This window comes from Aulonocara stuartgranti, assembly GCF_965226115.1.
Source record: "Aulonocara stuartgranti genome assembly, chromosome: 20".
In the NCBI taxonomy this organism is placed as follows: Eukaryota; Metazoa; Chordata; class Actinopteri; order Cichliformes; family Cichlidae; genus Aulonocara; species Aulonocara stuartgranti.
The window spans coordinates 29,884,833-29,900,770 of record NC_138956.1 but is presented as its reverse complement, the minus strand read 5'-3'; the positions used below and the strand labels follow the sequence as shown (position 1 = coordinate 29,900,770).

General features: G+C 43.0%; 2 protein-coding genes across 2 annotated transcripts; both read left to right on the top strand.

The window, feature by feature from the left end:
- Window positions 1-137: 137 nt before the first annotated feature.
- Window positions 138-7,393, top strand: LOC309697192 (uncharacterized protein). Its single transcript, XM_082518911.1, has 7 exons — window positions 138-273; window positions 2,074-2,418; window positions 2,621-2,794; window positions 4,514-4,615; window positions 4,936-4,973; window positions 5,056-5,193; window positions 5,642-7,393. The coding sequence occupies exons 1-7, from the start codon at window positions 231-233 to the stop codon at window positions 5,828-5,830; spliced, it is 1,029 nt and encodes a 342-aa protein (XP_082375037.1). The 5' UTR covers window positions 138-230; the 3' UTR covers window positions 5,831-7,393.
- A 2,153-nt stretch (window positions 7,394-9,546) lies between these two features.
- On the top strand, window positions 9,547-11,381 carry LOC309697412 (uncharacterized protein). The gene is made up of 2 exons (XM_082519289.1): window positions 9,547-9,865; window positions 9,983-11,381. Exons 1-2 carry the CDS (start codon window positions 9,625-9,627, stop codon window positions 11,059-11,061), a joined length of 1,320 nt encoding a protein of 439 aa, XP_082375415.1. The 5' UTR covers window positions 9,547-9,624; the 3' UTR covers window positions 11,062-11,381.
- The last annotated feature ends 4,557 nt before the right edge of the window (window positions 11,382-15,938 follow it).

Here is a 15,938-nt window from a genome sequence, read left to right as displayed (position 1 = left end):
GCTTGCTAGCCATCTGGCTTGCGGCTTTGTTTAGACTCCAAGGATGTAAATCCAGCCTAATGCAGCTTTAAAAGTGATGAGACACAAAAGCTAAACCAACACAGAATCCTTCACTCTGCAGTTCAAGAAGTTAAAGCAAAGGGGAGAAGTGTAGAGCTGTATGATGTGTGTGGGGGAGGGAGTCCATCATTAAGAGAAGTGAGAAGTTCCTGGTTTATAAGACAAGCAATATGAAGACAGTATGTGGCACTGCGGTCTGTTTCATCTTTCTCAGTGAGTAAATTTTTGTATTATTACTCCTTCTTGCATATCATTGCTTTATGTGGTTAAATATGTTTATTGGAACATGACGTTTGTTAAAAATATGAGGTAACTTCCCCAAATATAAACAATGCAGGAACCTTTTTTAAGCATGGCTCCATTTTTTATTACCTAAGGTTATCTTTTTTTTTTTTTCCAAAGATTCTCCAGATTTTTTTGCATTGCACTTCAATATTTAATAAAATTTCCACGTATATACTTGTTTTTAAGGAGTAGTGTTATAGTTGAGATTTTTTATGGGGAACCGACAGTTTACAGTATCACTGTTTTGCAACACACTGGGAAAACTAAAAAAGCTGGGCTTAACATTTGGACTGTTGGAGCTGTTTTGCACCTTTGATGAACAATTGTAAAGTTTAACAGTGTTTCTTTGTCAGAGTGTTTGTGGTTAAACATGTTCAGAGGTGTAAGTGCCTCTGAAAGTACAACTTAACTTCCCCATTTTTATTTAAACACGACTTCAGTTTATTTTGTTTTTCAATAATTTCAGTTTTTTTAAGAAATTATCCTGATTTTCTTGTATTGTTGTTGAATATACAGCCAAATATCTGCATACACTTGTTTTTTATTTATTTTATTTTAAGGATGTATTTATAGTTGACAAGTACACACTGTTGTTTCAACCTCACCGCTTTGCAACACAAAGGAAGGAAAAAGGGAAACTGGTCTTAACGTTTGTTTGTTATTCTAGTCTGTGCGTGTGTGTGTGTGTGCGTGTGCGTGTGTTAGTGTGTGTGGGTGTGGACACAAAGAAAGTGCAGCCACTGTTGGGCCTTCTTCACTTGAACGCTGGTGTTGTGGGTCCAGGTGAGATCAGTGGAAATGTGGGTTTCCAGAAAGGGGGAGACAGATTTCCCCCTGTTCAACATTTATAATCAAAGGGTTGGGGATCTGTCTGTGCCTCCTGAAGTCCATTATGAGTTCTTTTGATTTAAGGATGTTCAGCTTCAGGTTATTTTCTGAGCCTCAGCAGGAATCATTCTCTACCTCCACCCTGTATGCTGTCTAATCTCCATTAGAGAGGAGCCTATTCACGGTGGTGTCATCGGCGTACTTGAAGATGATGTTCATTGGTTGGATTGATGCACAAATATGTGTGTACATGGAGTAAATTAGGGGGTTGAGAATACAGCCCTGCGGAGACTTGATGCTGAGTGACAGTTGGGCGAAGAGTTGGAGGCAGTCTGACTGACTGAGGTCTGTTTGTGAGGAAATCTTTGATTGAGGAGCATTTGGCAAGGGAACACGAAGGTGGATCAGTTTGGTGGTAAATTATGTTTAACCATTCTTTGTTCGAAGATGATGCAACAGCAATGTTATTTTTTTCATACTTGTTAAATATGAAACATAAAAGGAACAACACTGCGTGAGTGTTGATATCCCGAAGTCTCTGAATGTTCAGCAACACATCTTCATTTTACGTGCGGAGGTCAGAAAAGCGGACGAAGATGGATTCTGAAGCAAGTAAAACTCAAGATGATATTCTAGCTTTTACACAAAACTTCAACTCTGAGTCTTCTTCAGCTGATGATTTGTGGAGATATTAGGAAAAAACATGACATTTGCTGTTTGTAAAATTACTTTACTTTGCAAGTAAAGTAAGAATTTAGTGAATTCAACTAAACATTTATGACCGTTCACATGAAGTGAATAAAAGTGAATAAATTCAATTAAATTAAATGTACAAAAATGTATTATTCATAACATATTACAGGGTACATATTAACTATTGACTGTTCATCATTTCTACAGCACTGCACGATGGAAACGCTGGTCAAGTCAATACAGGAATTCCCACCTATAGAAGAATGGAAGGAGAAAACATCAGAGTTGAATGCAAATTTTCTTACTCTGGAACCAAGAAGTTCTTCTGTAAGGGAAAATGTGAAAAAAGAAATATCCTAATTGAAACAACAGAGAACGCAGCTAAAAATGACAGATACAGCATTCAGTATGTAGAAAAAGGTGTTCTGTCATCTGATATTCTGTATGTGAGCATCGGTCAGCTGAAAAAGTCGGACACAGGACCATACATGTGTTTGAGTAAAACCTGGCTTGGTGATCTGAGCCATGAGTTTTACATTCTTGTCACAGAAGGTGAGTTCCAGCAAAAATATTTTTTTATGTCATTGCTTTACATAAACTTAAGATTTAGTTTTTATAAGTTCCACTGATGACCACAAACTAAACCTTACATGCAAACACTGAATCTGCTTTAAGCATAATTTTTAAGATTTAATCTCATTGTTTCATTGTTCATGTTGTTTGTATACTTCAACTTTAACATTTCTGTCATCAGGCTCAACAACAAAAACAGAAACAGCAACAACAACAACATCAACAACAAAAACAACAAAAACAACAAAAGCAATACCAACAACAGAGACTTCAGTCTTCAGTTCAGAAAGTGCTGGAGTTTCATCAGTGTCCCCCGAAACCTCAAAACAGCCCCAGAGATCGCCTGCAAGTTCAGGTACATTATACATTTTATGTTTAATATGTAATATACTGATGTAGATATGATCTCGGTTATTCAGACCCTTTTCCATTAGTACCTGCACAGACTTGTTACGGTTCGGGTACCAGGCATTAAAACAGTACCTGCTCGGCTGGGTTTCCAAGAGATCCGAACTTGGCATCACTCGATGAGTTATGATAGCACCTTGTTCACAAAAATCAAAACCACCATTTTTGAAACCCGACATTGAGGGAAATGGCTACAAGAAATGATGCCGTGGTCCCCCGACTCTGGCGAAAAGCCACAGACCAAGCAGCAGGTGTGTCGACATCAGTGTTGCTTCATGTTGCATAATTACATCATGGCCTGCTCACGCAAAAAGCCAAGGGACGTAACATTGTGCATTGGCCTCAATATACAGAAACAGAGATATTTTTGAATAGTACAAAATGCACACAAATGAAGGGTTTGTATTTTTCTGAAATATCACTGATGACATTTGTTTCCTATGGATATAATTATCATTATAGTTAAAACAGTAATAATAATAATAATAATGGATTGGATTTATATAGCGCTTTTCAAGGCACCCAAAGCGCTTTACAATTCCACTATTCATTCACTCTCACATTCTCTCACATTATCACAAGCTACGGTTGTAGCCACAGCTGTCCTGGGGCAGACTGACAGAAGCGAGGCTGCCATATCGCGCCATCGGCCCCTCTGGCCATCACCAGGAGGCGGTAGGGTAAAGTGTCTTGCCCAGGGACACAACAACCAGGACAGAGAGCCCGGGGATCGAACCGGCGACCTTCCGGTTACAGATGCGCTTCCCAACCCCCTGTACAGTACAGAGTACAGTACTCTGTACTGTACATATACAGTCAATTTCTAGTTTTCAGCACTCAGGTACATGTGTGATTTTGGATGAGGATAACAACGTGAGATCTTTTCAGGGTATAGAAAACATGAGATATAATATAAATAAATAAGTAGAAATGCAGAGCTGACGAATGGGTCTCATCATTAAGAGAAGTGAAAGGTTCCTGGTTTACAAGTGAAGAAGGAAGACAACAGCATTAAACCATCAGAACCTTAACATGAGAGCCTGTCACTTTTTGTTCTGCTTTATCGCTGTAATCTTGTAATTTTGTGCTTTCTGGGTGTTACTTGTCTTTGTGTCAAGAGTTTTGATTTTTTTTATATAATTTGATCAGCTTCATGAAATGTGCTTTTTTCTGTTTACTGAGCAATCTACATGTCTATGTGACTTTTCACCTAATAACTTTGTGATGAACTTATTCAGCTACTAAATCACTTCCTGTTTTTAGAGAATAGATGTAGAGAAGATAAACCGCAGCTCTTTCCGAGAACATGCAGTTGTAGAAAAGGGCAAGAACCTGTTGATTCTGAGTGACGTTATCAAAATAGTTATCAAAGTTATCAAATAAAAGTAGTGCAGTATGGCACAACATCTGAATGAAGAACTCAAGAAGTTTAAACCACCGGGCATTAAAAGCTGAGTGAGAACATGCCTGACTTCATTAGAGTTTCACTACATGAGTTCTTAGTGGCAGACAAAGATGTTGTTGGTCCATCACTCAGCAGTTTCTCAGATTTCTTTCCATGAATTTATACAAGTATCAGTGTAACAGTTTGTGTGTCTTTAGTTGCATCAGTTAACCTTTATTGATTAAGAGAGTAACACTAAAACTCTGTTCTGCTGAGGTGCAGATAAGATGCTTTACATGATTCTGACTCTGGTTCTTGTGATCATCGTCTTATCAGCAACTTTGCTGATTTTCTACAAGAACAGGAAGGCCATTAAACCCAAAGGTGAGCCTACAATAAACACACAGCAGTGTTTCATCTTTACAGCGCACATCACACATTAATTTCCTGGAGATTAACCCGACATTACAGTTAATCTAAACTTATGCTGCAGACCTAGTCATCAGGTATGAACTTAACACCCACTGATCTCTGCTGCTGACAGAATAAAAAAACTGACTCATGTACATTTTGTTTAAATTCTATTGTGTCTTAATGAAAAAGCTGAGATATCTTACAAAGTCAGTAGTTTTCCAGCCTGGCTTTAAACAGGTCAGACTATCAATTATGTTAAATGATGTTTGTTTTATGAACTGCATTTTCAGGACCTCCTGTGGAAACAGAGTATGCCAACATTACACGGGTGAGTTTTAGGAACTGTGAGACACCTGAGTTTCATTATCGCTTTATTTGTATCCACCATCTGGTTTATTCTCCTTCTCCAGGCCAAGCAAGAAATAAGAGAGGGGGCCCCACAGAGGAAGGTGGAAGTGTCTTCAATTTACACCACTGCAAAAGGCCCCCAACCAGATGGAGCTGAAAACATCGACCTCTACAACCTCACCACCTGTTCTCAGAACAAAGTAGATACAACTCGTTTCTTATTTTAAACTCTGATGTCCAAATCCAGGACAAACCAGTCTGAGTAATGAAGTAATTCATCAGTAGTCATGGATGGATATTATACTATTATTATGCCCTGTGGATATACTGTTGCATTTCTTTCTGCCAGCTAATAGCAATGACTAGAAATGGCCAAATTCAATGCACAGGATTTGGGTCCAGTTTATTAGGTACAAACACTTTCGTTTTATTCACGAGACATTTGTTTACTTTTTGTTTAGATATAACTTAAAGAGCAATTCAGAAAACATGGCTGAGGGTTATGTTTTTAAAGATTTCACACTCAAAATGTGGGTACAACTTATGTGTACAAGAAAGAATGATGTCTCAGGCTGTAGCTCCATAAACCTTTATTTAATTACAAACACGTTTTTAAGGGTCTGAAGGTTGATCTCACTTTTCTTTCAGGCTGAAGACGACATGAATAAAGTTAATTATGCTGAAGTGGATTTTTCCAACATTCCTGCCACCAACAACACATCCTGTAGTAAAACGGATGAAGTCGTCTATTCCACACCTCTGGTACATACCAGCCCTTCCAACCTCACCACAGATGCTTCACCTCCTCTGTACTCTGCAGTTAAGAAACAGTATTAATGCTGTTGATGGCACTTTACCTCTCACAAAGATCAACAAGTGATTATAATTCAGACAAAACTGAATGTTCTTTTCTGTTTATTGCAAATATTAATGTGCTTTCAATCAGTTAATCTCAGGTTAAAAATGTTTCTTTATGGTAGTTGATAGTTTAGTTTAACTTAACAGAAAACTAATCCTGTTATTCCCATTAATATTTCCATAGAAACTCTGTAGGACAGATTTAATGAAACAGTTGCATAAAGCTCTGCAAACTGACCTGTGAGTAGTACATTGCATTTAGCTGTTGGATTTCCAGATAGTAATCCTATAACCAAGCCTGTGTCTGTAATCATGCAGCATTATTAGAGATCCCTAATTGTATTTTTTACTGTGGCTAACAGTCTGGATAGAGGTTTACCTCAAGACCATTCTGTCTCAACTCATGCTCCATAACTTTGGCTAACGGTGTGCATGGTTAATCATTTTAAAAGCATTTATTTTAATCAAATAGTAGTTTGTTTGTTTTTTACCAGACCTGAAAAAACTGATACTAAAAAGAAACAAATTAAGGAAGCTGCAAAACAAAACAAAAGCAAAGAAATTGTTATTATATTATGTTATTATTCCAGTTTACTCTCACCAAAGCCATCCTGGTCCTAAACAACTTTTACCTGTGTATAAAATCACAGCAGAAATAAACTGTGACCTGCTACAAGCAGGTGGTTGACAAGCTGTCATGGTGGCTACATCCATCTTTCATATACATTCTCTAACCTCCAAGGACCTGACATCCACATATGTGGAAAATACATTTTGGGTTGTCGACACCAAAATACCCAATTTTGCTCTACAAGGGCCAGAGATCCACTTACGAGGACATTATACTGCCGCTGTTCTATCGAAATTTAAAACAAATGTCCTCTTATGTGGATCTCATTATTCTCAGAAACAAAAATCAGGTACAAAAAAAATAATCAGGTAATTCTTTGATTTTCCATTCATCAGGTCCCAATCAGTCTAAATAAGGCTCACATATCATTCACTCATACTAAGAGTAACTAAATACGTATTACTATATAATCTTAATAATATTACATTATTATTTTTCTGAGATATTGCATTTGCACATACGTTTTCTTATTTAAAATTGGTTTTATATTTATGTTTTAATATGTGGGGATAGGTTAATTGGATAATCCAAATTGCCACTAGGTGTGAATGTGCGAGGGAAAGTGAGTGCGAATGGTTGTCTGCCCCTGTGTGACTGGCGACCTGTCCAGGGTGTACCCCTCCTCTCGCCCTATGACAGCAGGGATAGGCTCCAGCGCCCCCCGCGACCCTGACAAGGATAAGCGGAAGCGAATTGATGGATGGATGGATGGATGGATTTATGTTTTATTGAACAATGTTAATGTATTTTTTACAGTGTTGCTGTAAAATAATATTTCACTGGAAGGATTATACTATTTAAATAAATAAAATGTAAGAATATTTTGATGTGTTTCAAGGAAATGAACGATCAAAAGAAGTACATAACATGTGTTTTCTCAATAAAAATACTCCAAGTCTGGATACACATTTCTTCAGTGTCTGCATTGAAAGGCAATTTATTCTCCAATGTAGCTGTTGGAACTACAGGACCTGTTATCATACTGTAGAACTACAATACAACGCAAGTGTGTGTGTGTGTGTGTGTGCGTGTGTGTGTGTGTGTGTGTGTGTTTATCACATTTGTATGGCATGCAAGCAATGTTCCCTCTAAGCTGCGCACGTGCGCAATTGCGCACTGCTGGCACGGTCTCTGCGCACATAAATTCTGCGTTGTGCACAAAAAAAATCTAACCTGAATTTAAATTAAAATTAAAACTTTAACAATTCTGTTTTGCAGTGTTAGTCAGTGAGTGACTGGCTGCTCCCATATGGGATTAGAACGATGCCACCTTATCCCATAGTCCAGCCAATGATGCCTATATATGCAGCCAATCAAGGTCGTTGACAGGCTATGACAGCGTCCTTATGCGCCGACACCGGTGTTTTAGCGAGCAAAGCGGTGTGGCTGATGTGGAGTGAAGCCACGTTAATGACAACGTGTACAACCATTGGAGATGTGAGCAGGACAGACGGAAAAATTGACGGAAAAAGTGTGGACTTTATACCAGTTTTTAAATTCTGTTGATCGGCCACGTAAAACCAGAGTTATGATAAAAAAAAATGCAATGTTTGGTTTTCTTCCTGAATACTGTCGTTGTTTATATTTACTGCAGGAAGAAACGGTAAAAACGGCATTTAAAAAAAAAAAAAAGGCTTGAAAGCACTCTCCACCTGTGAGCAAAAACAAACCCCACCCCCCTGTCCCTTTCCTATTCGTCCAAAAAAGTACCATGTCGACCAATCGAAAAATGATATGGCAACATGGCATCTAGTTGTTAAGAAACGGGGGGAAGTTTTAGGAGTGACGGCGGTGCTTTGAGATGTGAGAGATTTGAGACGTTTAGCGCAAATCTTGTGTAGTTAGTGTGTAGTGTAGTCAATAGTTTTATTGTGTGTGTCAGAACAATGAGGCGACTGCTGAATGTTACAGGAGTGACAGGAGTGACACATCTCCTGTTGTCAGGCCTGCAGGTATCAGGCTGTTGTTCTTCTTTATCTCATAGTGGACAGAAATTATTTTTGGAGTGGCACAAATAATTTGTGTGGCATCAGATTTGATGCAGAACAGCTGATTGTTCTGTAAATAGTTTGAAATGTTTATTTAAAAATGCCTTGGCTGCATTTAAAAAAAAATAGCTGCAAAAAAACTTTGTTGTTTGCCAAACTCAGTAACTTTTTTGAAGAAATAACTATATAATTAACTGCCCAGCATTGGTCATTATATACTGTATTTTGCAGACAGAGTTACAGGACTCTCTCCCAGACCACAGACTCATACTCATAATACAAGTCAGAGCTTTATAAAAAAAAAAAAGAAAGAAAAGAAAGTTGTGTTTTCGAAATTGGAGTTTCAATTTCAATTTCAATTTCAATTTTATTTCTATAGCACATTTAAGAGTCACAGGTACAACAAAGTGCTTCACAGACGAGCCATATTTGCAGATTTACAACAAAAGAGAACAGTCAACAACAAAGAAATACAGTTATAGGATGGTAATATCATTACAAGCACGAACCGGGAGGAAATTATACTAAGTAGTTTGAAAGGCGAGCTTAAACAAATGGGTTTTTAACCGTGACTTGAAAGATTGAATAGTTTCCGACGCACGGACATCAACTGGCAAGCTGTTCCAAAGTTTTGGTGCAGCAAAAGCAAAGGCACAATCCCCTTTCGTCTTTAGTCGAGACATTGGTTGCATTAGGAGCCCCTGATTAGAGGATCTGAGTGCCCTTGTGGGGATATATAAATTAAGAAGGTCAATCAGATAACTAGGTGCCAGGTTATTTAAAATTTTAAGTTCTACATACTACACAGGTCATGAACAAGATTTTTTTAAATTTTCATTGTAAGTGGGCTAAAGCAGTTAATTAAAAGTAGCCTAACATAAATGTAAAAACTGACAATGAAAACTGTCGGTTTAACCCTGCCTGCGCTGGCCTGACCTGCAAAGTTTAAGGTGTGCACTGCACAATTTACCCCACAAGGTTGTGCTGTTGAGTCAGATAAGTTCTCATGCAGAAGTGGCATAGAATAGAGATTGAAAATGTGACGTCATTCAAGGGGAAAACCGCAAAGGATTGTGGTAACTCGTGGCAAGAGCTACTAGCGCACACAGGCTTTCAATTGAAATCAGTTACACAGCGATAAAAAGAAACCAAAAATGGCAAGAAGCTGTTGTATTATTAACTGCACAAGCCGGGCGAGCAACAGCCGCGTGAAGCCGACGGGTAAAGCGATTGGTTTTTATCGGATTCCGGCGTGGAGCAGAAATATTCCAAGCCATGTCTCCGAAGTCAAGAAGAGGCGACGGATGGCCTGGATTGCCGCTATCCGAAGACCTAATATAACGTTCGAAAACACTCCACCTCACATGTTAGTCTGCTCCAAGCATTTCCACAAAGGTAAGTGTTTTGTAGTAGTTAATACGTCTTATTTGGCGCTGAACAGAAATCATCGCGCTATGCTCCTTTGATCATAAAATGATCTTGTCTTTGTCTGTATGCATGTGTGTTTTTCAGCACCTGTCACTACGGAAACTACAGCTGAGATCCAACCACAGCAGATAACTCCACAGCACGAGGATGAAGATCTGCAGGACTGTAAAATGTGTTCTCTAAGGTTACAAGAAATAGCACACCTGCAGGAAGAAAACCTAATATTACAAAAAGAACTGTCCAAAAGGAAATTAGACATGGAATTCTTGAAAGATAACAACTCTAAAGTTAAATTCTACACAGGGCTGCCTTCTTTTGCTTTACTAATGGGGGTGCTACAACAAATCAGCCCGAGCTTGCCAGACACTGACAGGAAAATTTCCCAGTTTCAGATGCTCTTGTTGACTCTCATGCGTTTAAGACTCAACCTTCCAATTGCACATATTGCACACCTCTTTGATATTAGCCGGACAACCACATCCACTGTATTTAACATTACTGTAAATGTGCTATACGCTCACCTCAGTCCACTGGTGCACTGGCCGGGAAGACATTGCATACAGGCCAGTATGCCACACCAGTATGTTGAGATGTTTGGTGACCGGGTGACAGTTATTGACTGTTTTGAACTGTTCATAGAGAGAGCACAAAATTTATGCGCCATGGCGGAGACGTATTCCACATACAAAAGTAGACACACAATGAAATATCTCATTGGCATCACACCACAAGGGACCATCTCTTTCATTTCTAAAGGATGGGGAGGGCGTACCAGCGATAAACGAATAGCTGAAACATCTGGCTTTCTACAGAAGCTGTCACCTGGGGACACAGTGCTCGCTGACCGGGGTTTTGATATCAAGGAAAGTGTTGCCTTAATGGGTGCCACTTTAAAAATCCCAGCATTTACACGGGGTCGTAGTCAGCTACAAGCAAAAGATGTGGAGGACACACGAAAACTGGCACATGTCAGGATCCATGTTGAACGCGTTATAGGCTGTCTACGGTCCAAGTACACTATCCTAAATGACACCATCCGTTTAGGTTTTGTGGTGCCATGTGAAGGTGAGAACATGACTTTGCTGGATAAGATAATCGCTGGGTCATGTGCGCTCACAAATATGTGCCCAAGTGTTGTTGTGAAGCATGCAAGTGATGAATAACTGTTTTCCAATTTGTTGTATCAATTGTTTGTTGTGGTTGTTATTGTTTTGTTGTGCAGCTGTTTTTTTATACAAATCAGCAAATAATGCACAACGGTATACTATTTTGCCTTTGTCCTGTAAGCTTCTGTCACGGTCTCGCTGGCAGACCGTGGGGATGTGGGGAAAGGAGGACCCAAAATGCAGGACTCTACAGTGCAACAGTGTTTATTTACAGTGGTGACAATCCAAACAACAATAAATCCCCCGTGCGATCCCAACTCCCGTTCCGTGTCTTCTCCTTTAGCCCGTGCTCCGTGCTCTGTCTCCGTTCCCTGTGTACTCTCTGTGTGCTGCCTCCTGGTCGCCACTCGGGAAGTCACTCAACGATCCAGCGTCGAGGAGCTCTCAGCCGCACTGTTTTGAAGCTCCTCTGATGAGGCTTGATCGGCGCCAGTTGTGTGGATTCCTGGGTGGGACCGGTCAGCTGGCAGGGCCACACCCACCAGGCCTAAAAGTGCCTGCCACGACCGCACCCTCACACACACACACACATGCACATAAACACCTGACAGTACACCAACACGGAAAGCAGGACAGCGGACACAACCATAATAACAATAATCACAATAACCACGATAATAATAATAGTCCACACTGCTCACGGACCCCGAATCCCTGGAACTGGGTCCGTGACAGTACCCCCCCTCTAAGGGTCGACTCCTGGCAACCCCAAAACAAAACAAACAAAAAACAGGAAAACCAACCCAGGGCGGGCGGCGGGGGGAAAACAGGACGGAGGGCCGGAAAACCCCAGTTCAACAGTCCAATCACTGCCATGGTGGGAAAACAGTTCTGGCGGCCTACCTCCAACCCCGTGATGGAAGCAGAACGCTTCAGGCGGCCTGCCACGGATCCGGTGGCAACGGCGTTGCAGCTCCGGCGGGCGGCCACGGGTCCGGTGGCGGCAGTGTGACTGCTCCGGCGGCCTGCCACGGGTCCGGTGGCGGCAGTGTGACTGCTCCAGCGGCCTGCCACGGGTCCGGTGGCGGCGGCGTTGCTGCTTCCGCCTCCGCACAACGCACGATACCCGATGTACCGGCCGGGCTGCAGGACGTGGCGGCCGGGCTTCAGGACGTGGCGGCCGGGCTTCAGGACGTGGCGGCCCCTCCGGCACGCAGACCGCCAGCTCTGGCTCAGCGGATCCCTCCGGACCTCCAAGCTCCTCCGGTGGCAGCGCGGGCTCACCAGGCTCGCTGAGCTCCTCTGCTGGCAACGCCGGTTCCTCCGGCTCGTTGAGGTCCGTCAGCAGCAGTGCGGGCTTCTCAGTGGGTGGCTCGCTGGGCTGCTCCGGCTCACAGTGCTCCTCCGGCGTTAGCTCGCTGAGCTCCTCCGGCTCGCCGAGCTCCCGCTCGGGCACGCTGAGCTCCTCCGGCTCGCCGAGCTCCCGCTCGGGCACGCTGAGCTCCACAGCTGGCGACGCGGGCTCCTCCCGCTCGCTGAGCTCCCGCTCGGGCATGCTGAGCTCCTCCGGCTCGCTGTGCTCCTCCGGCCGCGGCGCGGGATCCCCCTGCACACTGAACCGGTCACCTGGCGGTGACGATGGTGACATGGCAGCAGCAGGCGGTGGATGTGGTGGCAGAGTAGTTCCAGCAGGCATACCAGCCTCCAACACAGCTGGCTGTAGGAAAGCTTTAGAGTCTGGCTGCGGTGAGGCACGCCGGCGGCGCAAGCGTCGCTTCTTTAACGATGCCGGGGCCGGCGTATCAGGCTGAGGGTCCACCAGCTGGCCGGACAGGAGAGCAGCTGTGTGATTTTGAGCCGCCGGTCCTTGGTCCGCCGACTCAGCAGGTGCCGCAGAGGTGAGTGGAGATGGGGTGAGGTGCAGAGGGCGAGTGAAACGTTTCCCCCGCAATGGAGGGTCCAACAAGCGAGCTGCAAGCGACGGCGGGGAGGCTATCAGCCTATGAAAAAAGAAATAGGCAGCAAGGGCTCCCAGGGAGTTTGCCACATCCTCCTCGCCCGGACAGCCCAAACCAAACAGCTCAAAACAGGAACTTTCCCTCAGCGTGGTTATAATCGAAATTAGTCTCTTAATGTCCAAAAAGCTCACAGATGAGGTGATTGATGATAAGAAGGAATCAAAAAATACGACCTGTAAGTGTCTCTGATGTGGATCTGCCGCCTGGATAATGCTCCGACAGTATTTCCAGAGCTGGGCGAGCAATTCCTCCTGTGAGACGGTCCTTGAGTCCGCTGGGCCCATAATGGCTGGATTGTTCTGTCACGGTCTCGCTGGCAGACCGTGGGGATGTGGGGAAAGGAGGATCCAAAATGCAGGACTCTACAGTGCAACAGTGTTTATTTACAGTGGTGACAATCCAAACAACAATAAATCCCCCGTGCGATCCCAACTCCCGTTCCGTGTCTTCTCCTTTAGCCCGTGCTCCGTGCTCTGTCTCCGTTCCCTGTGTACTCTCCGTGTGCTGCCTCCTGGTCGCCACAATTCCTCGGGAAGTCACTCAACGATCCAGCGTCGAGGAGCTCTCAGCCACACTGTTTTGAAGCTCCTCTGACGAGGCTTGATCGGCGCCAGGTGTGTGGATTCCTGGGTGGGACCGGTCAGCTGGCAGGGCCACACCCACCAGGCCTAAAAGTGCCTGCCACGACCGCACCCTCACACACACACACACACACACACACATAAACACCTGACAGTACACCAACACGGAAAGCAGGACAGCGGACACAACCATAATAACAATAATCACAATAACCACGATAATAATAATAGTCCACACTGCTCACAGACCCCGAATCCCTGGAACTGGGTCCGTGACAGCTTCAATAGTAACATGTAACACTGTTGTCAGTTATAAATAAAGACAGTCCTGATGAAAGACTTGTGCAACACTTACTTTATTTGTATTGGTTCTGACACTGTATATTAGTACAAACTGAAAAGAAAGAGATTGCGTCGGCCCATTCTGGACATAAAGAGATAATTTACAGCACAGCTGTAAAGTGCAGTGGTGCAAATTGGCAAATATTTACAACAAAGTATGACTGTTGTGACAGACATTTATAGCAATGTAAACATCTTATAATTCACTGTGAGTGACAGAACACCAGGTAACACAAACCATAGAGTGCAGAGTACAGGAAGATGGGTCCACCTTAAAGTGACACTAAACATGAAATCACAATAAAGTCCTTCAATATAAGAGAGTTGTCTCTGAACGGGTGTAATTGAAATACTGTCTGGTTAGTTTTCTATGCAAGCTATTTTCTTTCGTTTTTTTTTTGTCACGGTAACATCCATGGAATGTGGCCCTTGTGAAACACTGGGTTCTGGACCAGTGTAGTGATTGGCCAAGAGCTCAGGCATCACAACTTTGTAGAAGAAATCCTGAGCGACAGGCAGCATTTTAGCCCACAAGTCTACATCTGGCATCACACGTGTAATAACACAAGCTTCTGTTGTCCACACAACAAAGTCACAAAAGTGTATTGGAACCGACAATGAACTTCTTGCGGTGCTGCAAATGCGTGCATTTGATGCGGCGCTTGGATCGTTTTGCCACGAGTTACCGGCATGCAGTGCGCGAAAGTCACGTGGTCTGTCAATCTCTATAAAAGTGTTTGATTATCGCTTGTAGCTGATGTTGCACAATGTAGCAAAACAATTTAGCAGCAGACGGTAAGCCAACACATGTTGCTTCAAATTCTCTTATAATAAATGGAAATTAAAATTAGTTTAAACAACACAATTTCCATCTAATCACAGCAGAGATAGTGAAGGTAGATGAGTTTCAAAACCTTGGATAAGTCCAGTCTCCTGGAAAGAGGTTGGACTATATCCCAGTATCCCCTTGGCTTGCTACCAATACGTTGGTGTTTCTCCCTGTAGACAAGAGGGTTCCCTGAAACCTCTGGTCAGGTAATGGCTGGGCTTCTTGGAGTCCCAGGGTGGGGTGCTCCACCTGGTGACTCCCATCGTTTTGGGAGACTTCAGTGCTCATGTAGGCAATAACAATGTAACCTGGAGGGGCACAATTGAGAGGAACAGTGTGTTCTGTTACTGAATTTCTGTGCAAACCACAGTTTATCAATAACAAAGACCATGTTTGATCATAAGGGTGTCCACCCTCGGCCAGAAGGTCAGTGATTTTACAATTGTATCAGCAGATCTGCAGCTGTATGTTCTGGACTCTAGTGAAGAGAGGGGCTGAGTGTGAAGCAGCGTGAATGAGAATCAGCACCTCCAAGTCTTAGGACACCTCAGTCAGAAGTAGGTGGAGTGTCCACCCCGGGTCAGAAACAAGTTATTGGCCCAAGTGGAGGAGTTCTTGAGGTCTGGTTCACAAGTGAAGACAGAGGATAGCAGGACATCCACTGACAGATTGGTGTTGTGGCTGCAGTGATGCCAGCCATACTGGTCCATCATGGTGAAGAGAAACCTGAGTGTAAATACAAAGTTCTTGATCTACATCCCTACCCTCACCTATGGTCACGAGCTCTGGGTAGTGTTTGAAAAAAAGAGATGGCAGATACAAGCAGCAGAAATTAGCTTTCTCAGAAAAGTGGCTGGCCTCCCCCTTAGAGATAGGGTGAGGAGCTTGGCTATCGGGAGGGGCTCAGAGTAGAGCCGCTACTGCTCCACATCAAAAGGAGCCAGTTAAGGTGATTCAGACATCTGACAAGGATTATTATTATTATTATTATTAATATTATAACTTTATTTCAGACATATACAACCTCCTGGGTGAGGTGTTCTGGGCATATCCCACCAGGAGGAGGTCCCAGGGCAGACCCAGGACATGCTGGAGAGATTATATCTGTCAGCCTGAACGCCTTGGTGTTCCCCCGTATTGGAGGTAACTGGGGAGGTCTGGGCT